The 26,215-nt window shown below is 48.5% G+C and overlaps 2 protein-coding genes across 2 annotated transcripts in view; one reads left to right on the forward strand and one right to left on the reverse strand.

Annotated features, from left to right (window-relative positions):
- Window positions 1-26,215, reverse strand: part of WDR20 (WD repeat domain 20) — a 505,375-nt gene that overhangs the window by 258,242 nt on the left and 220,918 nt on the right. The window lies entirely within an intron of this gene.
- On the forward strand, window positions 1,193-11,350 carry ANKRD9 (ankyrin repeat domain 9). Its single transcript, XM_060262495.1, has 2 exons — window positions 1,193-1,836; window positions 10,218-11,350. The coding sequence occupies exon 2, from the start codon at window positions 10,302-10,304 to the stop codon at window positions 11,187-11,189; it is 888 nt and encodes a 295-aa protein (XP_060118478.1). The 5' UTR covers window positions 1,193-1,836; window positions 10,218-10,301; the 3' UTR covers window positions 11,190-11,350.

Genomic DNA, 26,215 nt, shown 5'->3' on the forward strand with positions numbered 1-26,215 from the left:
CCATTCCTCCACTTGCAGCTGCTGGAATGGCCTTGGGTTGGCCGCAGCTCTTGCAGAGCTGTCCTTGAAAGGGCAGCTGCTGGAAGAGCTCTCTCAACCCCACCCACCTCACAGGGTGTCTGTTGTGGGAGAGGAAGATAAAGGAGATTGTGAGCCACTCTGAGATTCAGAGTGGAGAGCAGGATATAAATCCAATGTCTTATTATTATTATTATTATTACTACACTGTAATATATAATGAAATAATTATACAACTCATTGCCCGGTTGCTAACAGGCCACGGCCCGGTACCGGTCCATGGCCTGGGGAGTTGGGGACCTCTGGCTTAGAGCATGCATCTATAGTTAAAGTTGCTTTCTTTCCACCTCTCCCTCCCCCCAAATCTATTTGCCCGCTAGCCTTCCTGCCTTGCAGCTCTCTCAAACATCTGATGTTCCTGTCTTGCAGCTCTCAAACACCTGATGTTTATTCTGTTTAGCTCTTATGATAAGCAAGTTTGGCCATCCCTGCCCTAGGGGATCACCATAAATCAGCTGTGACTTAACAACACGCATTTTACACACACACACACACTATACCTGAATAAAGTTAAGAGTTCTGCTGCTTCAGACCACCATGACTACCCACCTGGATCCATACACATTATACCTCTTATTGTTTTCTGTGGCCCCAGAAGGCAGGACCAGAACCAATGGGTTGAAATTAAATCGAGTTTCCGGCTCAACATTAGGAAGAACTTCCTGACCTTTGAACTTTTCCGCAGTGCACAGGCTTCCTCGGGAGGTAGTGAGCTCTCCTTCCTTGGAGGTTTATAAACAGAGGCTAGATGGCCATCTGACAGCAATGAAGATCCTGTGAATTTAGGGGGAGGTATTTTGTGAGTTTCCTGCATTGTGCAGGGGGTTGGACTAGATGACTCTGGAGGTCCCTTCCAACTCTATGATTCTATTGGACCAACCGCATTAGCACAAAAACAAGCCTGCGTAGAACGAACAGTCAGAGTATTCGCCCTCAGCACTAACTCGCCATGCGGATTTAAAAAGCAAAAGCAAATGTGAATTCTTGCAAAGGGCAGAGAGCGGGGAGGGAGTTAGAATCATGCAGTTTGCTTGCTCCAATCCCAAGAGGCGGAAGAGAGTGTTGGAGAGCGCGCAACAGAACAAAGTCCGAGCCCAGCGGCGCCTTTAAGGCCAACAAAAGTTTTATTCAAGGTAAACGCGCTTTCGTGTGCACGCGCACTTCTGCAGAGCCAGCAAGGGAGAGGGAAAGAGAAAGAAAATTGGGGTTGCCCGGCCGGGAAACGAAACCCGGCGGCGCTCCCTTTCCGGGCTTTTCCTCCTCCTTCTCGGCGGCACCCAAAAAATAAGCGGCCCGGGCAAGTTTCTTGGCCCTTTGCCTCCTGCTGACGCCAACAATCGTCGCGGGGCCCGGGCCTCTCGGCGCAGCCAATGAGGAGCGAGGGGAGCCCCGGGCGCCGCCAATCGCGAGCCGCTGGACAGTTCCCCGGTCCTGACCGACCTTCAGCTGGGCCGCCCGGCGCGGGGAGGAGATAAAACCGCCCGGAGGAGGCAGCTGCGGTTTGGTGGCTGTTGCTGCTGCTCTCGCCCAGGAGACTGGCACGCCCGGCTCGGTTCAGGCAGGCGGGCAGGCGAGGGGCGAAAGGGAGCCGAGCGCAAGAGAGGCGGCGGCGGCGGCGGCTCCATTCATTGCAGCAAACAGCCGGCTCGGGGAGAAGCCTGCCCAGGGAGCCGAGCTCACGCGCCAGAGGAAAGCCCCGTCGGCGCCCGCCACCAGGACCCCCGGGTTTGAGCAGGCTGCGGGGGGCGCAGCGGAGAGGTAAGCGGGAATGGGCGCCTCGGCTGCCGGATCCTAGTGTGAGATTTCCGCCCCCTGCCCTCCATTCCTCTCCCCGGCCCTGCTCCAAACCCTTCTGCTCAGCGGCATCGGGGGCGCGGGGAGGGAAGCGCCAAGGAGGAGAGGGCGAGGAAGGGCGAAGATGGAGATCCGGGAAGAGAGGGAGCAAGGCTTGGGGGCGCACCCACCGCTTTTTGCAAAGGACGAGAGGCGGATATTCAGGACAAAAGGGGCGCTTGGGCTCCAGGCGGAGCGGCGGGGGGAGGCGAGGGCCGGGGAATCAGAGCCTTCCGCTTGCCCCTCCTCAGCGCCAAAGCCCTGGAATCGCTTCCCCCCCCTTTCCTAATTGTAGCAGCAGATCTGCTGGAACCGGGAAGGCTTCCCAAGGACAAGAAGCAGCTGCCCGGGTGTGGGTCGTGGAGGCTTCGGCGAGGAGCTGAGAAATGAGGCCTGGGGAGGCGGTCGGGAGGTTGGAGCTCCGGGATCCTAGCAAGGGAGACGGTTGGGGTGGGGGAGCCTGGGAGGAGGTGGGGAGTGGCCTGCAAGTCGACAGAGGAATGGGGCGGGGGGCGGACAGGAAATGCAAGCGGGGCTTCGGAGAGCCCAGATAGCAAACCGCTGGAATCCACGTGAAGTCAGGCCAGGATACCGACTGGGCCCGCTGAGGGTTGCCAGGGGCGAGTGCACGCCTGCAGCAAAGCCGGCCGCGGTGAATTCAGCAGGGCTGGAATTGCTGCTGCATGAGCCGCTTCGCGCTTGGAATCCCATTCGCCGCAGCACCGGAAAAGGGGGAGGGGAGGGGGATGAAAAGCGGTGCAGAAAATGCGGTTTGATATTAGGCGTGCAGCACTTAGGAACAACCGCTTTGCAACAACAGGCTGCATTTTGCGCTGACCAGCTAGCATTCTCGGCGTGCAGAGCTGGTGAGAGCTGAACTTTGGTCCCAACCTGGGCTTCTGTATGCTTGTAACATATGAACATATGAAGCTGTCTTCTACTGAATCGGACCCTCGGTCCATCAAAGTCAGTATTGTCTACTCAGACTGGCAGCGGCTTTCCACGGGCTCAAGCTGAGGTTTTTCACACCTACTTGCCTGGACCCTTTTTAGTTGGAGATGCCTGGGATTGAACCTGGGACCTTTTGCTTACCAAGCAGATGCTCTACCACTGAGCAGCCATCCCTCCCCTTGATGGTAGAGCATTTGCTTGGCATGCAGAAGGTCCCCAAGTTCAACCCCTGGCACCTCCAGTTAACAAGGACCAGGTTGTGGATCACGTGAAAGACCTTTGAAAGAGAGCCGCTGCCAGTCTGAATAGATGAGACTGACCCTTGGTAAACCAAGCGGGCTGACTTGATAGAAAGCAGCGTCAGGTGCAGATGTTCAAATTGCCTCTTTAGAGCAGAAGAAGAAGAAGAAAAAGAAGATATTGGATTTATATCCCGCCCTCCACTCCGAAGAGTCTCAGAGCAGCCTCCAATCTCCTTTATCTTCTTCCCTCACAACAGACACCCTGTGAGGTGGGTGGGGCTGGAGAGGGCTCTCACAGCAGCTGCCCTTTCAAGGACAACTTCTGCCAGAGCTATGGCTAACCCAAGGCCATTTCAGCAGCTTCAAGCGGAGGAGTGGGGAATCAAACCCGGTTCTCCCAGATAAGAGTCCGCACACTTAACCACTACACCAAACTGGCTTTGGAAACCATGATATCCAAGGGCACAGGAACAAGAAGAGTTGTTTTTTGATACCTTCCCTTCCTCTCCCACAACAGATACCCTGTGAGTAGGGTTGCCTGGTCTGGGTCAGAAAATATCTGGAAACTTTGGGGGTGGAACCGGGAGCAAAGTGTGACAACATTGAACTCTAAAGGGAGTTCTGGCCTTCACATTTAAAGGGACCATGCTCCTTTTAAATGCCTTCCCACCATTTGGAAATAATGAAGGAAAGGGGCACCTTCTTTTGGGGCTCATAGAATTGGACCCCCTGGTCCAATCTTTTTGAAGCTTGGGTGTTTGAGAAGAGGCACCAGATGCTATGCTGAAAAAAGCTTCCTCAAAAAACAGCACCCCCCCCCCAAGTCCCAGATACCAACAAATTGCTTCCCCACTATACCCTATGCTATGGGAATCAGCCTGCATAGGGTATAATGGAGTGCTCTGCAGAGATTTTCCTCCCCCCCCCCCGCCATTTTCTGATGACCCTGAAATGGGGGAAGGGCCTCCGAACCAGGGAATCCCCTGCTTTCAAGTGGGGATTGGCAACTCTACCTGTGAGGTGGGTGGGGCTGAGAGTGCCGAGAGAACTGTGACTGACCCAAGGTCACCCAGCTGGCTGCCTGTGGAGGAGTGGGGAATCAAGCCTGGTTCTCCAGATTAGAGTCCGCTGCTGTTAACCAGTATGCCAGTTTTCTTCAGCGTGCGCCTGAAAGTGTTTTCACGGCATGCCTTCCTGAGCTAAGAAATTAATATTTTTCTAGCTCTTCTCCAATAAGACAAAGTGAAAGTTGTTAGCAGTGTTTGGTCATCGTGGGCATATAAGGTGGCAGCAGGGAGAATGGTGTGCTCTGAGACTCCTGAGAAGGGCTCTCTAAAAAGCACATTTCAGCAGCAATTATGATACTTTGTTAGTTATTAGGGAAAGATACAGGGCCTTTTTTTAGGTAGGAGCACACAGGAGCAGAGCTCCGGCTGGGTTGGCCGGGGCTCTGGCTGGCATGCTTGGGAAGGCGCAGGGAGGCATCTTTAAATGCCTCTCTGATGGCTTCAGCCTTCCCCAGCGTGCCTGTTGTGGCAGGCAAGCTGGGGGAGGGGGGACTCCTTCTGGGCCTTTTCTACAAAAAAAGCCCTGGGAAGATCCATCAACTCCAAAAGCTGTAGAGAGGTCATTGTGAGGCTAAAAGGTGAAATAGAATAGAAATAGTAACAAACTGGGGATGGGGGAGAGATATTTGAATAGGGAAGAAAGATTTAACCAAATAAAAACTTTACACAAAAATGTCCATTTTGGGTGCAGGAGACCGAAGAGATAGCTTGTGACTCCAGGGGAAGACTCCTCACCCTCAGATATGGCTGGCTCTGTTAGGAAAGCTCTCTTATTATGACCTTGTTAAACGTTTGTTGTGCTGCTCTTCAAGTTTGAATAGCCTTACCTTCCTTGGCCAAATTGGGTCAAAGGGAAAATGTGTGTTCCCCCCCCCCCCCCCCAGTTTGTTACATGCTGATGACAACGGCTTTCCTCAGTTGTATTCAGCACAGTGGGGGGGGGGGCGGAATTCCTCAGAGCATTCAGTTCATAGAGAGGACCTGCAGTTAAGGTGACATTGACAGCTCTAATAAATAGCAAAAAGACATTCCGTGCAGCATTTTTAAAATTCTTTCGTCCCTCGACCCATCCAAGGACACTTGAAGGGCAGTGGCCTCACTGCACAGAGGCTGTGAGACTCCAGGTGTCTGGTAAACACTGGGCTGCGCAGTGTTTAACCTCACCTGCCTGCGGAGGAAAGGGAAGGGCTGGATTTAAGTTTGGTGGTTCGATCAATCCACTCAGCATTTCCTTTGAGCATTACATTTAGGAAAGAAAAGAAGAGTGCATTGCCAACACGGGCTGCAGATTCTTAGAGCAGTGGCTCCCAACGGTTTTGGCACCAGGGACCGCTTTAATGGAAGACAATTTTTCCACAGTGGGGTGGGGCAGTGTTGGGGTTTTTGCTGCCCCCCCCCATGGGGTCTTTAAATGGGGAGAGACAGGGGCTGTTTCTGCTGCCTCCCTACTAGGTGACCAGATGGCAGAGCCCGTTTGGTGTAGTGGTTAAGTGTGTGGAGTCCTACCTGGGAAAAATAGGTTTGATTCCCCACTCCTCCACTTACAGCTGCTGGAATGGCCTTGGGTTAGCCATAGCTCTCACAGAGCTGTCCTTGAAAGGGCAGCTTCTGGGAGAGTTCTCTCAGCCCCACCCACCTTACAGGGTGTCTGTTGTAGGGGAAGGAGATATAGGAGATTGTAAGCCGCTCTGAGTCTCTGATTCAGAGAGAAGGGCGGAGTATAAATCTACAATCTTCTTCAGAAGACCAATTTGCCTCCTCCTTCCATTTAAAGACCCCAGCTGATTGGCAAGGGCTATAAAGGGGGGGGGGGGTAGGCTAAGGTCACAGCAGCAAGGGGAGGCAGCTTCAGAGGGAGGCCGCTGTGCCTCTGCCTGGCTCTGCGGCCCGGTTGCTAGTAGACTACGGACCAGTGCTGGTCCACGGACTGGTGGTTGGGGACCCCTGTTTTAGAGGTACAAATGAAGAATGGAACAGGGATATATAGACTGGGTGGGGCTAGATAATTATCCAGCTATACTGTTACTGACTGCCTGTTTGGTGTAGTGTCCGGACTTCTAGCAGGGTGTAGAGGTTTGGGTGTTGGGAGTAGGATCCAGAAGTCAAGGGTTCAAATCTTCACTTGGACAAAAAGCTTACTGGGTAATCTTTGGCCTGTTGCTTTCTTACTAAGTGGCTGTCAGGACCAAATGGGAAAACCAGGCAAGTCACCTGAGGCTCCTTAGAGGGAGGGTGAGATTAAAATGTAATTAGTAAATAGGTAAGGTGTGCATGGGGAAGTGTTGCGGCTCAGTAGCAGAGCATCTTCTAAGCATGCAGAAGTTCCCAGGTTTAATCTCTGGGATCTCTCCAGCTAAGAGCACCAGTTAGTGGATGATGTGAAAAACTTGTCTGAGACTCCAGAGAGCCACTGCCAGTCTGAATAGACAACATTAACCATGATGCACTGAGGGTCTGATTCAGTAGAAGGCAGCTTTGTGTGTTTAGGGTGGGTGGAAACGAATTCACAAGTTTTGCTGTGGGGACAATGAGATAAAAGTAGACTACTTTGGGAGACGGAGGAAGCTGACTTACAAAGTCCCACAGTGCCCTGTAGTGTTCTAAGGAAATGTTGAGGAATTGGTAGAGGGGAAGAAATGAGAATGTTGAGGAATTGACAGAGGGAAAGAAAGGGGAATGTTGAGGAACTGGTAGAGGGAAGGAGAATACTACGCATGGTTTTTTGCATGGGAGAGTAAGAATGTGTCAGTGAACTTTGGGAGACTGCCTCAAAACGATGCATCTCACAGCTCTGGCACACAACTGCTTGTGGGGAGAAGTGACTCCTTTGTTCCTCTCCACACTGTGTGAACTGCTCTTCTGGAAATGTTGCATCTGCACTGCAGAGGGAGTTGCTTGATGAACAGAAGATCTGGGATACCGCAGGAAAAGTTTAACTGATGAGGATGTATCACTAAAACCACTGGGGACTTTTGTTAGTCATTACATACAGGAAAAGCACACATGACGTGGGAGATTTTCCAAATGGATCTCCTGATTCTTTAATGGTATTGCAAGCGATGGCAGGCGGGGGGGGGGGGGATTTCTGAATTTTTGTGCGAGTAGCAGCCTCGGGAAGAGAAGGGCATTTTTAGCTCCTCTGTGCAAATGCTTTGAACACTGAAGCCTTTGGAGAGCCGGGGGTTTTTTTCTCACTGTAAATGAAAATGAGCAAGAGAAGACGGAATTTGGTAGGGAGCAGGAATGCATAATTAATATTTGTTAAATTTGTTTAAGTCCCATCTTTCCGTGTGGTTCAAGATGGTTTACCATAACAGCTAAAAACATTTCCAGTTAAAACAAACAACGAAGTCACAAAACCCACATCTCCACACACACCCCTTAAAAGATGTCTCCTGTTCAAACCCCCTCCAAACCCTGGCAGACAAGCTGGCCTATGTGATGCCTCCTGTTGATCTCCAAGGAGGGGGCCCCTCTCCACCTCTTCAAGAAGCCAATTCCACAGAGTTGGAGCCATGATGGAAAAGGCCCTGGCTCTGGTCAGTGTTAGACAAACCCAAACTGATGGGATAGTCAACCGATGGCTGTCTAACGACTGTAGCTGTTGCGCAGGGACATAATATTATTATTCTTGGTGCTTGGTGAGGGCACAGTGGGAGGGCTTCTAGTGCCCTGGCCCCACTGATGGACCTCCTGATGGCATCTGGGGTTATTTTGCCATTGTGTGACAGAGTGTTGGACTGGATGGGCCAATGGCCTGATCCAACATGGCTTCTCTTATCCACAGCAAATAATGTATAGAAAGTTTTTACATAAGAAGCTGGATTAACAAAAATTCCTTGAGCTGGTCAAATAAGCTCAAGCATTGCACAGCTCCTTTCCCTTCCTGAGGTCCAACAGCTTTCTTGAGCTTGCTGACAGCTCTCCAGACCCATAAATATCAGGGGGGTTTGGGGGGGGGGGTATTAGCACAGAACCTTTCATAGGGGAGGGACCATGGCTCAGTGGTAGAGCATCTGCTTGGGAAGCAGAAGGTCCCAGGTTCAATCCCTGGCATCTCCAAAAAAGGGTCCAGGCAAATAGGTGTGAAAAACCTCAGCTTGAGACCCTGGAGAGCCGCTGCCAGTCTGAGAAGACAATACTGACTTTGATGGACCAAGGGTCTGATTCAGTAGAAGGCAGCTTCATATGTTCATTTGTGCCCATTAAGATGCAAAATAGATTTGCCCTGACCTGGATAGCCTAGGCAAGCCTGATCTCGGAAGCTAAACAGGGCCAACTCTAGCAAGTATTTGGATGGGAGACTTGGAATACCAGGACAGGGAGGCAGAGGCAGGCTGTATCAACCCACTTCTCCAAAGGTCCTCCATGTTCCAGTAGGGGTCACCAGAAGTAGCCAAGACTTCCAGGCTTGCATGCACATGCACACATAAATGCAAAAACGTTTTTATAAAAAGATACAAAATAGACTTTAAAAACATACTCCGACCTGGATGGCCCAGGCTATCTGAATTTCATCAGATCTCAGAAACTCAGTGGGGTCATATGAACTTATGAAGCTGCCTTCTACTGAATCAGACCCTCAGTCCATCAAAGTCAGTATTGTCTACTCAGACTGGCAGTGGATCTCCAAGGTCTCAAGTTGAGGTTTTTCATGCCTATTACCTGGACCCTTTTTAGTTGGAGATGCCAGGGATTGAACCTGGGACCTTCTGCTTACCAAGCAGATGCTCTGCCACTGAGCCACCGTCCCTTCCACTGACTAGGGAGACCACTGAGGAAGTCTGGGGCTCCTACACAGAGGCAGGCAATGGCAAACCCCTCTATTCATCTCTCCCCTTGAAAATCCTCTAGGCTTGCCCCACAGGCCAGCTGTGACTTGGCGACAGTTTCCACTGCCAGCATGCAGAACCTCATCTTGCGTTACGAACCAGTTTATAGCTTCTTAAAGAAAAGGATGTTCGCCTTGTAAATGGGTGTGAGCATTATGCGCTAGGCGAATCCATACTTCAGGTAATTGCAAATGTCGTCAGCCCCTCCCTAGCTGTGGCCAACGTTTGTGGATTGTGAAACTGGGTGATTTGTGTTCATTTGTCTCACTAAATGATGGCTAATTAAGACAGATGGGTGCTTTCCAGGATAGTCAACAAAAGCTGCATTCAGACCCATAGCCAGGATTTCAAATGTTGGGGGGGGGGGCATTTAAATTTCTCAGGGGGCGCTTTAATTAATTTGAGCCAGTTTGGTGTTGTGGTTAAGTGTACGGACTCTTATCTGGGAGAACCGAGTTTGATTCCCCACTCCTCCACTTGCGGCTGCTGGGATGGCCTTGGGTCAGCCATAGCTCTCTTATATGGGAGAACCAGGTTGGATTCCCCACTCCTCCACTTGCACCTGCTGGAATGGCCTTGGGTCAGCCATAGCTCTCTTATCTGGAAGAACCGGGTTGGATTCCCCACTCCTCCACTTGCACCTGCTGGAATGGCCTTGGGTCAGCCATAGCTCTTGTAGGAGTTGTCCTTGAAAGGGCAGCTGCTGTGAGTGTCCTCTCAGCCCCACCCACCTCACAGGGTGTCTGTTGTGGGGGAGGAAGATAAAGGAGATTGTGAGCCGCTCTGAGAATCTGAGATTCGAAGTGGAGGGCGGGATATAAATCCAATATCATCATCTTCTTAATTCTTGCTGGGGAGCTGTGCACTGATGCTGTGTCTGCCTGACCTCTGGCAGGCTGCCCTTGGCAGCAGAAAGGCACCGGCAGGGCTTTCTTACTTTCCAAAGGGCCACCTCCCCCCACCCCAGGTCTCTGAACAGGGAGGACCGACCTCTCGCACTCTCCTCGCCCACCTCCCAGGCAGCAGCAGAGGCAGCAGAAAGGGAAGGCTGTGGGTCAGGGGGCCTCATTAGGAAGTCAGGGGGCAGGCCCCCCACAAATCCTGTAGCTACAGGCCTGGCTGCATTATGGACTGAGCCCCTCAATCGAGACTTTGCTACGGGACCGTCCATTAACGTGTGCCTGTGTTGTTTTGTTTGTGTTTTTCTTTGAAAGGCATCCCGCAGTCCTCAGGTCTCCATGAAGCAGCACTTTTGCGGCCCAGGAGGAAGCACTCTCCCTTGAAGCCCGACCTCAGCAATGCCCTGGAACGTCAAATGGCTAAACAGCTACCGCGGCCATGACTCCGCCTCCCAGAAGCAATGCAAGAAGTCCTCCTTCGCCTTCTACCAAGCCGTGAGGGACCAGCTGCCGGTGTGGCTCCTGGAGGACATGAGGCTCATGGAAGCCTTCCACTGGCAGGAGGGTGGCAAGGTCAGCTCCTACTCTCCCTCCGAGGCCCTCCTCTACGCCCTGGTGCACGACCACCAGCCTTACGCCCAACATCTCCTCCGTAAGTTCCCCAAGAGCGCCTTGGCGATCCCCAGCCTCCACTTCAGCTGCTGCCATTCCTCGGCGCCCCACCTGGCCATGGCTGTCCGCTACAACCGCGTCCACATCCTTCTAGAGATCCTCAAGGCCATTAGAGACTTCCCGGCCAGCGAGTGGGCTGGCTACTTGGACCGCAGAGGGTGCAGCCGAGTGGAAGGCGGCAAAACGGCCCTCCATCTGGCCTGTGAACTGGCCAGGCCTGAGTGTCTGCTTCTGTTGCTAGGCCACGGGGCCTCCCCTGGCTTGAGTGACTGTGCTGGCCTCACGCCTTTGGACCTCCTCTTGCAGCAGATCTGGGAGAGCCCCACGGCGAATCAGCGCATCAAGCTTCTCCTCCTCGACTCCCTCTTCCTCTTTGTGCCTCAGGGCTTCCGTTTTGCCATGAAGCAGCAGCTGTTGGATGACCAGCAGCAGTGGCAGGACCTTTTAGGTGAGAGCAGGTTCCAGTGGCTGGCAGGCCTCGCCCCGTCTTCTCTCTTTGTCAAATCCATGCAAGTCTTAATTGGGACCATTGCGCCGGATCAGTTCCCAGAAGCTCTGGACGCCTTGCCTTTACCTCACTTTCTGAAGCCTTTGGACTTGAAATTGAAAAATTAGGAGAACTTTGGGGCCTGTCTCCTCCCCCCACCATCCCCTCACAGTTCCTGCTTGTGTGATGAAAACTGAGTTTTTGGTCTGTTGTGTGGCGAACTTTAATATAAAAACTGTGTGTGAGGAGAAGCCTTTGTTTTAATTAGAACCTTTATATATATATAAAAGACTCTGACCTTGTGTTTCATTGTTAGTGTCATGGAGAAATATCTGCTTTGCATTTTAAAGAGGGGGGGGGTTGTATTTTGTGGCATACGTGTCTTAACAGCTACCTTTGGGCAAGCAGAATTGTAGACGGGCTTTTAAAGAGAAGTTTAGGTCCAGAAGTATAAGGTAACCAGCATACAGGTTCTCCGAACAGGGAGTTTGCCTATCCAGAGCTTGGAAGCTAAGCAGGATTGGCCATGGTTAGGACTTGGATGGGAGACCACCGAGGTGTTGCTGTGCAGAGGTAGGCAGTGGCAAACCACCTCTGCTCATCTCTTGACTCATGGTCTTGGGGTTGCTGGGAGTCAGTTGCAACTTGATATCATCATCATTAGCTGCACTTCTTTCTATTCAGAGTAGGATTTATGCACAATCTAAGTAAGCTGTAGTTTACGGCCTCAGATAATGAGAGGCCTCTAAATAAATACGAATTACTATATTTCAGTGTTAGAATCAGGGGTGGAATTCTAGCAGGAGCTCCTTTGCATATTCCCTTATGCAGCCAATCCTCCAAGAGCTTGCAAGAGTCTTTTTTGTAAGCTCTTGGAGGATTGGCTACATCAGGGGGTGTGGCCTAATATGCAAAGGAGCTTCTGCTAGAATTCCACCCCTGGTTAGAATAGTCCATTGAGGGGTCAGGAAATATATGAAACCCTTGTTGTAGCATAGGACCTCAACATGCCTTGACTTAGCATAGGGCTTCGACCCTTTAACCAGCTCTGATACTGTTGCGGTTTAGGTACTATCTCTAGGCATTTTAAATAGAAAAGTTGATCTCTTATAAAACTGAGTTGCTTCCACAACAGAAGCTCTAGGCTATCAGTGGTGCTGAAGCTTTCCTTTTCTGTAATCATCCGAAAATGGGATTGAAATTGTGGTTCTACGCAGCCCTAAGAAATCTGGCTCTACTTTTCTCTATGAGCAAGATCCTGCCAAAGGTTAACTCATAACTGCAGTTTTCTACCTAAAGAGGCTTCTGCTTCTTGGCTCTCTTTCCTCGTGTGAAAATTAATGGGATGGTAGTGATGGGAAGTCTAAATAGCTCTTAGCTGGTCCACACAGAAGGGGACCAGCACTATAATTGTGGTTTAGCTGGAAACAAGAATCACCACAAATCAAGTCTGAAAAGTATAGGGAAATGACCAGGAAAACAGTGGAATGCAATGGCTAGGCAATTATGTTTGGTCAGGAGCTTAACTGTAAAAATTACTAGGCAGTGATGTATGTCAGGAACTTGAATGAATGATGTCCTTTCCAGCCTACACGAATGGAAACTAAAAATGAATGATGTTTCCGGACTACATAAATGAAAACAACTGATGTCAACCTTATGTTGATTTCCTATAGCAGCAGCCAGCAAGGAAGAAATGGAGAGATGCCTGCTGAATGGGGGCGATCAGTAGAATGCTGTTGCTTCGGACTCCATGGGCAGGATGCAGCCTAAAAGTTAGCTTCTGGAGCAGTAGTGTCTCAAAGAATGGTAAACTGGTGAAACCCATTAGTTTGAAATAGGGTGGGAAAAGCTGAAAACCCCCAAGGATGATTAGAGAAGGTAGGGAAAGAAGTACATTTCTCCCTTTCTCACAATACAAGAACTCGTGGGCTCTCAATGAAATTGCTGAGCAGTCGGGTTAAAATGGATAGAAGGAAATACTTCACCCAAAGGGTGATTAACACATGGAATTCACTGCCACAGGAGGTGGTGGCAACTACAAGCATAGACAACTTTCAAGAGGGGACTGGATAAATATATGGAGTAGAGGTCCATCAGTGGCCATTAGTCACAGCGAATTGTTGGCACTCTGTCTGGGGCAGTGATGCTCTGTATTTTTGGTGCTTGGGGGGGCACAGTGGGAGGGCTTCTAGTGTCCTGTCCACACTGATGGACCTCCTGATGGCACCTCGTTTGTTTGGCCACTGTGTGACACAGAGTGTTGGATTGGATGGGCCATTGGCTGATCCAATATGGCTTCTCTTATGTTCTTATTTGAAAATTCTCTGTGGGCATCTGAATCTCCAAGATTCTCTACACTCTTAAGCGCTTGAGCATGCAAAGTTCCCCTCCTGACTCCCCCTCCCCCTTTTAACTTGACCCACTTGCTCTCAGTATCCAGTGCCCCTTAGAGCATACAGTTCCCATTAGGTTATTTTGGGTCCTCCCCCCACCCCATTCTGTAAATTAACCAAAGTCCTATTTTTCTGCCTCAGCTATATATGGGTGACCTGGTTTTGCTGCCTTCATGGTCTACCGGGAGGATTTTACCATGAGGAAGAACAGTTCCTTCTGCATGCTTTAAGGTCTGCTAAGGTTGTCAACTCCAGGTTGGGAAATTCCTGGAGATTTGGATGCGGCGCCTGAGGAGGGTGGGTTTTGAGGAGGAGAGAGATCCTAGCCACAGGACTGGCCCTAGGCCGTCTGGCACCCTATACAAGGCTAATTTCTGACGCCCCACCCCTGCACTGATAACATCACGGAGTCACATGGGGAGCACCCAATTTTTCACCCCCAGAAGGCCGGTGCCCTAGGCAATCACCTAGTTTGCCTAGTGGCAGCTATAAAAGATTTCGAAAGCAGTCATTTTCTTCAGAGGGACTGATCTGTGCCATCTTAGGAGATCTCCAGCTACCACCTGGAGGTTGGCAACACTAAACTCTGATGCATGTCAAAACGAGATCTTGCATGACAAATGCACCAGGTCAATTAAGGACATGAAATATAAACAGGTAACAAGCAGAAACAAAAAAAATCGTTTAAAAACTAAAGCATTTGTTCTGTCTGCCCTTGGGACGCGGGAAAGTAAAAGTGGCACTTGGAACACAGGAAACGTGCTACACAAATGCTTATTTATTGTTAGTTATTCTTAGTCTTCCATTTCATTACATGAGGAAGATAACTGCAAAACCAAGGGTTTGGAAAAGCGGCTTTTCTCACCCCCTTCCTAGCAGGGATTATAAAAAGAGAGGGGAGCTGTCAATCACCAGATAGTTCTCCTGTGAATATTTAGAAGAAGAAGAAGAAGAAGATATTGGATTTATATCCCGCCCTCCACTCCGAAGAGTCTCAGAGCGGCTCACAATCTCCTTTACCTTCCTCCCCCACAACAGACACCCTGTGAGGTGGGTGGGGCTGGAGAGAGCTCTCACAGCAGCTGCCCTTTCAAGGACAACCTCTGTCAGAGCTATGGCTGACCCAAGGCCATGCCAGCAGGTGCAAGTGGAGGAGTGGGGAATCAAACCCGGTTCTCCCAGATAAGAGTCCACACACTTAACCACTACACCAAACTGGCTATCTGAACCTAAGCTTGGTGGGTCACATGTAGGGGTGCCAATATGCCTGGAGAAGAAAAATTGTCCCTTTAATATGCTTAATGCGTGGAAATGGGCAGCTGAATCTTGTCATGGCAGGGAAGTCAGTAACATCATATGGTAAATAACACCCCTTGAAGCCTCTGTTAAAGGGACAGGACACTTTTTCCCTCCAGGCAGTTTGCAATTCTAGTCACAAATTATGAATAACTCCTTTGCAGCCATTGCAAATGCTGTGCTTTTTTTGTAGCAGGAACTCCTTTGCATTTTAGGCCACACACCCCTGATGTAGCCAATCCTGGAGCTGACAGTAGGCCCTGTATTAAGAGCCCTGTAAGCTCTTGGAGGATTGGCTACTACATCAGGGGTGTGGGGCCTAATAAGCAAAGGAATTCCTGCTACAAAAAAAGCCCTGTCATATTTATGTCCCCAAGGGCCACAGTAGTAAGGAGCCCAGTTCAGGGGTTTTCTTTCTCTTAAATGTCTTGAGTCTCCGCAGGATGAAGGTACTTAAAATTTCTGCATTTCCGCTTCTCACCATTATACGAAATTGCCCAAAGAAACTGCACTCGTTGAAATAATTTGTTATCCCAATACTGAAGGAACAGAAAGTTGGCCTGGGATAGTATTAAGGTGGCCACTGGCCAGTTGTCAAGAGAAATAAAAAAATCCTGTCCCTTTACTGATGCATTTGCCCTTGACCCTTTTCATTCTGATTTCAGGCCTCGGTTGGGCACTGAGATGGCTTTAGTGGCCCTGGGAGACAATCTTGATTTGAAGTTGGACAGGAGACAATCTTCCCTGTTGATACTATTGAATCTCTCTCAGCAGCCTTTGACACAGCTGACCACTCTGTTCTTCTCCATCAGCTTTAATATGGAGTTGGTATTTGGTGGTTTTGCTCTTTTCTGTCTGTCCAGGTGCAACAAGTCTCCACTGGAGGGGCAGAATCAACTGGGTGGAATGCATCCTGTGGGATGCCACAGGGGTCTATTTTCTCACCCATGCTCTTTTATATATTTATTCAGGACTTGTTTTGTAGATAAAGTCCAGCAGGAACTCCTTTGCATATTAGAAGAAGAAGAAGACTGCAGATTTATACCCCGCCCTTCTTTCTGAATCAGAGACTCAGGGGGATTCTGCATTCATGTTTAAGCCAGATTTTCTGTGAACTGAAGCTGGTTTATATAAATCCGGAGTATTTATACCTCGCCTTTCTCTCTGAATCAGAGACTCAGAGTGGTTTACAATCTCCTATATCTTCTCCCCCCACAACAGACACCATGTGAGGTGGTGGGGCTGAGAGGACTCTCACAGCAGCTGCCCTTTCAAGGACAACTCTTGCAAGAGCTATGGCTAACCTGAAGGCATTCCAACAGGTGCAGATGGAGGCATGGGGAATCAAACCCAATTATCCCAAATAAGAGTCTGCACGCTTAACCACTACACCAAACCGGCCACACCCCCTGCCACTGTCAGCTGGAGCTTTGTTCCCATGTGTTCCTGCTAAGAAAAAAAAAGCCCTGGTTATATTATAATAATGATATTATATAATAATTTTTTTAGGCCACTGAATTAGATGGGACAAAGGGAGTATTGGGCTCAGTGCTAGGCTCCTATCTAGCTGTGACTGTTTTCTCCAGGCTAAGGAAACGAAATCTGAAGGGTTTTAAAACTATTGCAGAAAAGGATCACCAAGTTCCCCCTGCCCTATCAAGTGGCCCAAAGCTGAATTCCGTGGGTTCCCAGAACTGTTGTACATAAGTAACCAAACCTTTATTTAAAAGAAATGAAGTTTGATTTAATTTCTGTCAAAAGATTTTATCTACAGACAACACAATGCTCTAAAGTCATGCAGCAGAAAAACAAGAAAGCTAGCTTAACTTTCTAACACATTTCCCAAGACCTGCATTAGATGCCTTAGCTCATGCATTCTCTTGCACTGCTATTACGATATAAACATATTATAGTCCAAGCCCTCAGTCCATCAGAACCCAAGCTAGCATCTTTTCACAAGTCCCTTGGTTCAGTTATAGTTGTGGGTTTTTTGTCTAAGCAGCATCAGGTAATGATGATACCCAATGAGGACACATTCTTGCTAGAACCCTCTAGAAAATTACCTCATCACTCCTTATTTCCCCCCCCCCTTCCATCCTGTGAGCCACAGATTCCCATGAGAAGCTAATTGCCACACTTCCAGCTCTGGCCTTGAAGATGAAAAGGGCTGTGTAAGCCAAGAGACCAATCAGTAACATCTGTAGGATGCAACCACTTACATTAACCCTTGGGGGTGGGAATCCAGGGGTGCTTTGCCTCACACCCCCTTTTAGAGTTGGCAGCCTCCAGGTGGAGCCTGGAGATCCCCCACTTTTATAAGTGATCTCCAGCTGGCAGAGATCACTCCCCTGGAAAAAATGGCTGCTTGCAGGGGTGGACTCTATGGCATTGTCCCAAGCTGAGGCTCCTCCCTCTTCATACCCCACCCTCTTCTGGCTCCACCCCCAAAGTCTCCAGGTATTTTCCAACACTGTCACTTGGCAACCCTACCCCCTTTTATAGTTGGACTCTTCCAGAACTCTCTACAACTGCAATAGAAACAGAAAAGCAGTATGATAATTCTGGACAGGGTGCTGTGTTGGTTGGTAGGGGCAAAATAAAGCAGGCGTCCAGTGGCACCTAAATGCCTAGCACAACGGATCTCTGCTTTAGAAAAGTTGGATGTGTAGATTTTTCCCATCCCTTCTAGGAAAAGCTTGCAATTTCTGCTTCTCAGGCTACTACTGAGCAAGGCATAGAAGCTAAACAAGTAAACAAAATTCAGCAACTAGGAAGCCAGCCTCCAAGTGGGACCTGGGGATTCCCTGGAATTATAGCTCATCTCCAGACTACAGAGATCAGTTCCCCTGGAGAAAATGTCTGCTTTGGGGGGTGGACTCTAGGGCCTTGTACTCCACCAAGGTCCTGCCCTTCCCAGGCTCCATCCCCAACACTCCAGGAGTTTCCCAGTCTGGATCCGGAAACCCTCATCTGGTTTCATAAACAATTTTTCTAAATTTGACCAAGGCTAAGAAAAGTGTACTGGGAAACAAGGTCTGCCAGTTAATATTAGCATATATTTAAAAAGTAGGGTCATCAACTCTGTGTTGAGACATTCTTGGAGATTTAAGGGCAGCGCAAGGAGGGAGTGGGGTTTGGGGCAGGGAGGGGCCTCAGCAGGAAATGATGCCATAGAACCCACCCTCCGTATCAGCCCTCCTTCTAGGGGCACTGATCTCAGTTGTCTGGAGGTCAGTTGTAATTCCAGGAAATCTCCAGGCCCCACCTGGAGAGTGGAAATCCTAGGAAAGAAACTCCTCTAGGGCCTTTCAGAAGGTCGTTGAAATGACTGAGAATGCCAGTTGACCCAAAAATGAAATGCCTGTTTGTGCTGTAGTGCCTCCAACATCACTTTGCTGGGCGCAAGTAAGTCGGCAGGTGAATATCTTCACAGTACGGCACTCAGCATTTATCACCTGCCATCTTCTGCAACTCAGACGGGCTGTTAAAAGCCGCTCTGCTGGGAGACCAAAAGGCAATTTGCAAATGTCTGTCCCTGCCCCAGTTCCCACAATGCACTCAAGTGTGAAAAATCTGATACGGACAAGTAAATGTCAGATAATGATGGATAAGTCTCCGATCCTTGCAAACACCAGAAACCAAGAGAGAGAATAAAAAGCCCTTTTCACTGTAGACGAAGATTAACAGGGTTGGCAGCTAATGTTTTAACACGAAAAACAAAAAAAACCCCCAGGGTCGGCAGCTAATGAGGGAAAACACGAAGTAACACAGAAAATCCTTCTCAGCCAGAGATCTCAGGTGGAATTTTTGCTTAATAGTGTTCCTAGATTAAAGAAGCCCATCTTGAGATATTGGAAGAAAGAGTTTTCTTAGCAACCAGGAGGGAAGCCCAGATATGTTGCTGACAACATGATGATGTCACTCCTGCCTGGTATTGGAAATGATGTCATCATGTTGTGGTGATGCTCAGGTATTTGGGCAAAAAACAGCTTCTACCATAGAGGGCTTGCCCAAATACCAGAGTGCCACCTTGACATCGCTGACGTGATGACATCACTCCTGGTAAACGCCAGAAATGACGTTGCCATGTCACCAGCGACATAAGCCTGGGTGTCCCTCCTGCTCCTTGTCAGTCCTCCCACCAGCCACTGATTAGTGTTGGGGGTGGCAGGGCCTGGGGCAGGGGTTTCCTGCCTCCAACAGGGGAATGGAAACTCTAGGAGCCCGCCTAGTGCTTTCAGAATGCGGGTGGGGCTAAGTAAGGCTTTTGCCCAGCACTGATTCCAATTGGCTGTGTAGAATGCTTCCTGGTAAACAGAGCTTCTGTCTGAAACATTTACAAGTTACTATTTGAGTTCTACAAGTGGGATGCCCAGGAGACTTGTGGCGGGGGGTGGGGGTGGGGAATCCCATCTCCCCCACCCACACCATCACGACTCCAGGCCCCACCCCCCATAGGGTGGCCAGGTCTGTGTTGGAAAATACCTGGATACCCTGGGGGTGGATCTGGGACTCGGGAGAGGGTGAGGTTTGGGGAGGGAAGGGGCCTCAGCATAGTACAGTACCATAGAGTCTACCCTTCAAAGCAGCCGTTTTCTCCAGGAGTGAGAGGAGAATAAGATCCATGCGTAATTACCAGGCCTTGAATTCAGCAGGAGCTCACAGGAGCACAGGTCCTGAACAGCAATGAAGGGCTGGAACACTTTCCCTATGAAGAAAGGTTAGAACACTTGGGGCTCTTTAGCTTGGAGAAACGTCGACTGCGGGGTGTCATGATAGAGGTTTACAAGATAATGCATGGGATAGAGAAAGTAGAGAAAGAAGTCCTTTTCTCCCTTTCTCACAATACAAGAACTCATGGGCATTCAATGAAATTACTGAGCAGTAGGGTTAGAACGGATAAAAGGAAGTACTTCTTCACTCAAAGGGTGATTAACATGTGGAATTCACTGCCACAGGAGGTGGTGGCGGCTACAAGCATAGCCAGTTTCAAGAGGGGTTAGATAAAAATATGGAGCAGAGGTCCATCAGTGGCTATTAGCCACAGTGTGTATATATGTGTGTGTGTGTGTCTGTGTCTGTGTGTATATAATTTATGGCAACTGTGTGACAGAGTGTTGGACTGGATTGGAGATTAACCTGATCCAACATGGCTTCTCTTATGTTCTTACCTTTCTGACAGTTCCCCCCCGCTCCTCCTCCGCACCTTGTCCATTGAATAGTAGGTGCAGCTGAATAACAATTCCTGGATGAGCTCCACCATCTATTTTTCTACAAAACAACCCCTGGTAATTACGGTACTAATACAATTCAGGTACTATTTCTAGTCACTTTATAATCAATATTAAATTCATGAATAACACTCAAATCTCTAAGTCACATAAACACCATATCTGATTCATGCAAATGTAAAATACACATTAATTTCAACATTGTGGTAAGTTTCACAATTATTCCAAAGTGCTAGTGCAAAAATATTCAAAAACTTTGAAGTCCACAATTCTTAAAGTCCATCAGTTTCAAGGGCCACACATTTTTCAATGGCGGTGTACAGACATCCCATTGTACCCTAAATGTGACCATCTGACAGCAATGACTCTCTGACAGCAATGAAGATCCTATGAATTTAGGGGGAGGTGTTTGTGAGTTTCCTGCATTGTGCAGGGGGTTGGACTAGATGACCCTGGAGGTCCTTTCCAACTCTATGATTCTGCACATTTCAGTCATCCAGTCTTCATCAAGGAGGCGTAATGCAGTCCACTATGAAAGCCCATACACAGCTGGAGTGCTCTGGTGATATGGTTGGACCTGGAGCCTCTCCTGGCATCCGCTGCAGCAGCTTCCCAGATCCCAGCTGCTCCTGGAATCCACAGCCACATCAGCTGGGCCTAGGGTTGCCAGCCTCCAGGTGGGGCTTGGAGACCTCCTGCATTGACAACTGATCTCCTGCTGGCAGAGATCAGCTCCCATGGAGAAAATCGCTGCTTTGAAGAGTGGACTCTGTGGCAGGGGTGGTCAACGGTAGCTCTCCAGATGTTTTTTTGCCTACAACTCCCATCAGCCCCAGTCATTGGCCATGCTGGCTGGGGCTGATGGGAGTTTTAGGCAAAAAACATCTGGAGAGCTACCGTTGACCACCCTTGCTCTATGGCATTGTACCATGCTGAGGCCCCTCCCTGCTCCAAACCTCATCCTTTCCTGGCTCCACCCCCAAAGTCTCCAGGTATTTTCCAATGCAGACCTGGCAACCCTAATTTAAGGCTAGTTAGAGAGTCAAGGTGTGTAAGTATCTGGGCGATAACCCTCCACCTATTTGTAAATAGTTGAGGAAGTCTTGTTTCAATGTATCTGAAGAAGTGTCTGTGCACACGAAAGTTTACACCCAGAATTAAACTGTTGGTCTTAAAGGTGTCACTGGACTCAAACTGTATTAGTGAAAATACTTTGTGCATGCGTGCGCGCGCACACACAATCCCAGGAACAGTCATCCAAATGAAAGACTGTTTCTCACTATGGACTAAAAAGCTGTTTGAAGCTGCAAGGAATATTTGTTTGAGCCAGGGTGGTGCAGAGACAGAAGGAGGTCTCCTGGTTCTGATTTCTTCCTAGCCTAAATCATCCTTTTGCCAATCTGGGGGCAGAAACCAAACAATTCCTTGAAAGACTTTTACGGTTCTTAATTGGAGCTGAACTGTTAAAAACAACCCAGATTAGAAATTTGGTACAAGGATGGACAACAAGTCCTATGAAGAAAGTTTGAAGGAGCTGGGGATGTTTAGCCTGGAGAGGAGGCGGCTGAGAGGTGATATGATCACCATCTTCAAGTACTTGAAGGGCTGTCCTATAGAGGATGGTGTGGAATTGTTTTCTGTGGCCCCAGAAGGTAGGACCAGAACCAATGGGTTCAAATTAAATCAAAAGCGTTTCCGGCTCAACATTAGGAAGAACTTCCTGACCGTTAGAGCAGTTCCTCAGCGGAACAGGTTTCCTCGGGAGGTGGTGGGCTCTCCTTCCTTGGAGGTTTTTAAACAGAGACTAGATGGCCATCTGACAGCAATGAAGATCCTGTGAATTTAGGGGGAGGTGTTTGTGCGTTGTGCAGGGGGTTGGACTAGATGACCCTGGAGGTCCCTTTCAACTCTGATTCTATGATTTTAGCTTGAGTTAAAGAGTGACAGTTCAGCAATGGCTCACCAACTAGGATATCTCAAGCACAAATTGGTATGAACAGTAATGCTGGAATAAAAAGGATGAAGAGAGCAGCAGCCATGGGACCAGTTTTATTTTAAAACACCAGTGAATATAAAGAGCATTACTAATTGCAGAAAGTCCACTATAGTAGCAATAGGGAAAGTGACAAAAGGTAGAAACAAAACAGCTAGGGAAATAATAATGCTTTGGTGTAGTGGTTAAGTGCAAGGTTAAGTAGAGCCAGTTTGGTGTAGTGGTTAAGTGTGCGGACTCTTATCTGCAAGAACTGGGTTTGATTCCCCACTCCTCCACATGTAGTTGGTGGTGTGACCATGGATCAGTCACAATTCTCTCAGGGCTATTCTCTCAAGAGCAGTTTCTCAGAGCTCTCTCAGCCCCACCAACCTCACAGGGTGTCTGTTGTTGGGAGGGGAAGGGAAATTAGATTGTAAATTGCTCTGAGATGCCTTCGGGTAGTGAAGGGTGGGGTATAAATCCAATCTCTTCTTTTTCTTTCACCTGGCACCTGAAGCTTAGCAAAAGTTGTGGGCAGGGGATTCCAAGGGTGCCCCCATGGCGAATGTTTTCACTCTGCTTGCCAGAGAACTGGAATTATAACCAATGAAGGATCAGTACTGGACAATCCTGTTCTGCTCTGCATTTGTTTCCTTCATTTATATACCACCTTTCTCCTCAGTGTGGGCCCAGAGTGGCTTACATCCTTCTCCTCTCCTCCATTTTATCCTCACAACAACGCTATGAGGTAAGTTTCAACAACAACCTTTAATGGCATATGATGAGGTAAGTTAAATTGGGAGGATATGACTGGCCCAAGGTCACCCATGAGCTTCCATGGTGGAGTACAGATTTGAACCTAGGTGTCTCAAACCCTAGTCCAAAACTCAAATGACCCCACCACACTGGCTTTCAATACAAACACACTGAAAACAACTAGGCTGAATCCCACAAGTTTTCCATGTGCAGTGGTGAGGGCTGCCAGCCCCCAGGTGGTAGAGATACAAAGCAACACTTCCGTGTATAAATTAGTCTTAATTGTGCTTCTGAAAGCTAACACAAATTAAGTTACTCTAACACAAAAATATAACTGGTCTTATCAAAATATATTTATAGCAAATGAAACATCAGCAGAAGAGCCAAATGCCTAATGATGTGTGTGTGTGTGTGTGTATGTGTGTGTGTGTGTGTGTGTGTGTGTGTGTATATATATATATATATATATATATATATATATATATATTTTTTTTTTCCCCCAAAGTCCACAGAGGCAATTTCATAGAAGTTCAGTCTCCTGTGAAGCAAACAGAAGGAAGGACCACCTTAAGAATGCCAAGGGGAACCAGCGAACATTGGCTGGTCAATGTAGATTCTTAGACGTGCAGAAAATTTCTATTTTTACCACATAAGAGTTAAACGAGGTATCTGGAAATTCAGAACCTGTTTTTGCCTTCCAGGCTTTCTCTAAGCTCCAATCATGACAAGGCATTTCTCACTAAGATCCATAGCTTCAGTTTTTTACAGTTCCAGATAGGTTGCAATTCCAGATCGGTTACTGGCTCTTTCCTCTGGTGCAAGATGTCCCTGATGGAAGAGATCCAGCCCACTATGTGGATGAGTTGAGGCTTCCCAGATGACTCTGCTCTAAGTAATGTGGATATGTTGTGGGGGCTGTATTTGCTCATATAAAATCCACAGATATATGCACCATCGTAACATCTGAAAAGAGCTGAAATAACTGGGGGGGGGGGGGGGGGGGAGAAAGAGCCTATTCTCTATGGAAAAGGAAGGAACCTCTTGTGAAAGAGCTGTAAAACGGTATTAAAAACAAACAAGCCGGCTTTCCACTGGTTGGAATTTTCCTCCCTCAGTTGTTGCCTGCTTTCCTGCCTCACTCTCTTGGTAAAGTGACACACCAGCTATCATGCCATAAATTGGCCAAACGCACAGCTGAGTCAGAAACAAAAGCAAAGAAAAGCAATCAGATGTTGTTTCTCTTCTTTCTCTAGTGATCCCTGCTTGTGGAAAAGGCTGGACTGCCAAACTCTCCAGACAAAAAGCATTCTGTTTATTAAATGGCATTACCTCAGAAGCGTCTGTTTGGTTTCCTCGCTTTGTGTTGACTGAGTGCCTGAACTGTGGTCATACCAGAAAGACCTTTCCCAGCAGTCTGTGCTCATATTAGTTCTACCATCTGGCCTGCTGACCAAGGCACAGATGCCAATTTAAGGCGCATATCCCTCAGTGGGAAAACTCCCATGCCTTCCCTCAATTGCCCATACTTGATCAAATGAGCAGTGGGAGAAATAAAGCGAGGGCGAGAGGGAATGACAGTGTTGATGCTGTGACATAATTTCCAGATAATCACCCGAAGTGGCAGCATAGTCCCCCAATCTCTATGGTCTTTCCTGGAGCATCACATGTAGCTGCCTTTTACACTTCTACTTGCCAAACTCTTCCTCCCCCCCCACCGCCCAGATCCTGGGAATCATGGGCACAGGCCTGGAAACCTATACCAGCCGCTACCTGTTCTCAACATTCCAGAAGTGCTCAAGATGGCCCATTGAAACATGGCTTCTCTTATGTTCTATGTTCTTAAGATGAGAGGTAGGGGCTATCCTGGAATGTCTATTCAGCATAGGGTTGCCAACTCCTGGTTGGGAAGTTCCTAGTGAAGGTGGAGAAGAGAAGAAAATAAGAATCATAGAAGAAGAACTGGAGGAGAAGGAGGAGGAGAAGAACCCCACCCTTCTCTCTGAATCAGAGTCTCAGAGAGGCTTACAATCTTCTTTTTCTTCTTCCCCTTTATCTTCTTCCCCTTCCTCCTTTATCTTCTTCTTTCCCTGGCACTCCACAAACCCCCACTGAGGTCCCCGGGTTCCACCCCTAAAATGTCCCAAAATTTACTATCCCAAACTTGGCAACCCTAGTACTTCTCACACATGCCTAATTAATTGATGGGAGTCACTGTCACAGGATGTGGTTGTGGCACTAGTTTATGGCTTTCCCATTAGGCAAATTAGGAAGCTAGATCCGTCATGCCCCACGGTGGATGCCCCAGGCTAGCCTGATCTCAGCATTGTTCAACCACTAGGCAGTATCCACCCTGGTTAGTACTTGGATTGGGAGATATCACGGAAGTCCACAGTCACTATTCAGAGGAAGGCAATGGCAAACCACCTCTGTGTGTCTCTTGCCTTGAAAATGCCACAAGGTCACTGTAAGTGAGATGGGAATAGGCACACTGAAAAAAATCTCATATTACCTGTGATAGAAGAAGAGGAGGAGGATATTGGATTTATATCCCACCCTCCGCTCTGAATCTCAAAATCTCAGAGCAGCTCACAGTCTCCTTTACCTTCCTTCCCCACAACAGACACCCTGTGAGGTGGGTAGGGCTGAGAGAGCTCTCACAGAAGCTGCCCTTTCAAAGCAGCACTGTGAGAGCTATTGCTGACCCAAGGCCATTCCAGCAGGTGCAAGTGGAGGAGTGGGGAATCAAACCCGGTTCTCCCAGATAAAACTTAACCACTACATCAAACTGGAGCCTGGGAAGGGACCCCGGCAGGCCATAATGCCATTAAGTCCATCCTCCAAAGCAATCATTTTCTCCTGGGAAACTGGTCTCTGTAGTTTGGAAAGGACTTGGAATTCCAGGAGGTCTCCAGGACCCACCTAGAAACTGGTAATCCTATTTCATCTCCCATTAGAACAGCTGAGTCAGGTGTGGTCCTGCTGACGTTTTGCATGGTGCTAAACAGAGGCTTGTTTTTTTCTAATTCAAAACACCGGGAGCAGCTTGGTCTCACCACCAAGCAGGGAGCGATCAGAAAATGATGGAGGCTACATAGCAACCAGAGACAAAATGCATGTCGGGGAACCAAGACATCGCTGAGTCGCATAGTAGTGTTTTGTTTGGAGTCCGGGGAATCTTGGCAACGCTACCAGCTTCCTGTAATATCAACATTCCTCACCAGGCCACACTCACACCAGCCTTCCTGTCATTTGACAGCAGAAGGAAGCAAAGCCTCTGATTCATTACCCCTTTGGGTGTCTGGAAGCTTTTTTTTTATTATTGGAACACTGCTGAAGTGACGCCTGCAGAGCTGATTGGAGGTTATGAGAGATGGTGCTCCAAAGAGGTCTAAAGCTGAGCCTAGGCTTTTCTTTCCTGCCCTCCTTTGCATGGAAACAGAACACACTTTTGTTGGTATCTGGCAACTGTTTCTAAAGCCTCGTGCCAAAGGAGGAGGCCA

This window comes from Heteronotia binoei, chromosome 21 (assembly GCF_032191835.1).
Source record: "Heteronotia binoei isolate CCM8104 ecotype False Entrance Well chromosome 21, APGP_CSIRO_Hbin_v1, whole genome shotgun sequence".
In the NCBI taxonomy this organism is placed as follows: Eukaryota; Metazoa; Chordata; class Lepidosauria; order Squamata; family Gekkonidae; genus Heteronotia; species Heteronotia binoei.

Excerpts from the sequence above, each read along its gene's own strand:
- ANKRD9 (XM_060262495.1), top strand. The coding sequence starts at position 10,302 with ATGCCCTGGAACGTCAAATGGCTAAACAGCTACCGCGGCCATGACTCC.